Genomic DNA, 2,084 nt, shown 5'->3' with positions numbered 1-2,084 from the left:
GGGGCAGGAACTGGCTGCACTTGATATCTCGAACTGGYGGAGTGCAGTGTCTACGCCAATAAGGAAGAAGAGCGTAAAATAGTGTTAATTACTCACGACTGTCTCTTAAAGCAAAATACAGCTGGTTTCTTGTTCTCTGACTAGTATTTAAAGTTTATTTTTTTCTTAATTTTATTTGTTAAACATTTTTCACGTGCATTAAATAAAGAAATAATTTTTATGCTTATTTCCTTAGAGAAATATTTGTATAATATGTTTGTAAGGTTTGCATACGAGTGTGCAGTGTAATTATGTTTTTTTTTATAAATAATTTGAGCTTCTCTATCTTTCTACACATAAGAAACTAAATTAAATTATAGGAGTACGATTATGCAAAATAAATAAATTTAATTTYTTTTTGTTAAATGTATAAAGTTTCACAGACGAAAAACAATTAAGAAATTATAATGTATATGTTCACTATAAACGATTTGTGTGTATCTATGTATGTGTTCTAAAACTTAYTGCCACAAATTAAAGAAACATTGTGTTTTTTCCTAAACAATGAAAATGTAAAAATTGTTTTTCAATGAAATTTTATTTCTGTCATGTGTCTGTATCTGTGTTATGACAGACTTTCTTTAGGGTTAGTACGTTTCCGTAATTACGATTAATATGTATGTGCATAGTTTCAGCCTATATTTACTACTAATGTTGGCTTTTCTAGAAGCTTTTCGCAAGTCAGTGCAGGCGCTTAGCTTTTTTAATACAATTTGCATCATTTTCRATAAATGCTTTCACAAAAAATATTCATTCTTATCTTATTCCATAATAAAATAAATATAATAAAACGCACAACTGCAGTTACATACATACATATATGTATGTACATATGTATAAATATTAATCTAACAGTAAAGTGCCACATACAGTGTATGAGTACATAATAAAAATTGAAATGATTGCGTGAACACGAAGCCGCTGCGCAGCGTCCGGCGCACTGAGGAGTTTCAGTTTCAAGAAGAGTGCAAACAAAAGTTGAGTCTGGTTCAAGTGGTAGTTGAGTTGAGTTGAGTTGAGTTGTGTGAGTGGTGTTGGCCTTTTCACTACTTTGCCGATGGATAGTAGTATAAGACAGTGTTTCCGGGCAATTGCCAGTGTGACGCTTGCAGTTCAATTAATTGCAATAAAGTGCGACGAATGGCCGGTGCGGCGTCACTTGCATTCAAGAAAGCATCACGCACCAGCGACAATAACAATTCCAATTGTTGCGGTAGCTGCAATTCCATATCTTGCCCGATACAGGTTAGAACATAGAAGAGGCATTCGATCTGTAAAAAAACCAAAGAACAATGTAAAATTTCGTTTAAAAAGCAAATATGGTATAAATTCGATGTAAGACCACCCAAACTGGTGCAGACGACATATGTAGCTAAACTATTGATGGAAAAGTTTTTATACACGATGTCCGCTAACGTAAAGGTAAATTCCGGTAAGGCGTATAAAGTACCCCTTACAAGGAGGTAAAAGATGMMGTCATAGAAACCTCCAAGTTTCAACGGTAGAGTTAAATATTAAGGATCATATTATATCAAGTAGCTGGCAGTAACTTTGGACAACAAACTGATGTGGCAAGTCAATATGGAAGAGAGTGCGAAAAATGCCAATGGTGCTTTCTACTCATGTAAAAGATGTTAGTGTCAACATAAGAACTATCAGTTGCCCTTATGCATTAGTGTTACATAGCACYAATCAAGCCAATCTTGCTTTACAGTGCTTTGGTGTGGTGAAACGTTTAAGCGAATGCAGCGACCCACTGATCTTTTCATAACGGGGGCACTAAGAACTACTCCAAAGGCTGCAATAGAAAGGCTACACAACCTGACACTAACTAATATTGCAAAAGAAAGCTCTGCACCTCAGGTAAATTTACCACAAGAGCTTTCGGGCATAGCTCGATAAGCAGGGGATCGTACAGCGTTATGAGAAAGTTTCATATCACATTAAGAGCTGTCTCTTATACACATCTAGATGTGTATAAGAGACAGGCTGGGGATCGTACAGCGTTATGAGAAAGTTTCATATCACATTAAGAGAGGGTAGAT

General features: G+C 35.3%; 1 protein-coding gene across 5 annotated transcripts in view; it reads right to left on the bottom strand.

Annotated features, from left to right (window-relative positions):
- Positions 1–271: 271 nt before the first annotated feature.
- Positions 272–2,084, bottom strand: part of LOC108965450 — a 31,894-nt gene continuing 30,081 nt past the window's right edge. For all 5 annotated transcript variants that reach the window (XM_018927877.1, XM_018927878.1, XM_018927875.1 and 2 more), the window contains one exon: positions 272–1,310. In XM_018927877.1, coding sequence (XP_018783422.1) covers positions 1,086–1,310 — 225 coding nt within the window. In that variant the 3' untranslated portion in view covers positions 272–1,085. The remainder of the gene's footprint in view (positions 1,311–2,084) is intronic.

This window comes from Bactrocera latifrons, unplaced genomic scaffold (genome assembly GCF_001853355.1).
Source record: "Bactrocera latifrons isolate USDA-ARS-PBARC rearing strain unplaced genomic scaffold, ASM185335v1 scaffold_14, whole genome shotgun sequence".
In the NCBI taxonomy this organism is placed as follows: domain Eukaryota; kingdom Metazoa; phylum Arthropoda; class Insecta; order Diptera; family Tephritidae; genus Bactrocera; species Bactrocera latifrons.
The sequence above is the reverse complement of the archived record's forward strand: the minus strand, read 5'-3'. Positions and strand labels throughout refer to the sequence as shown.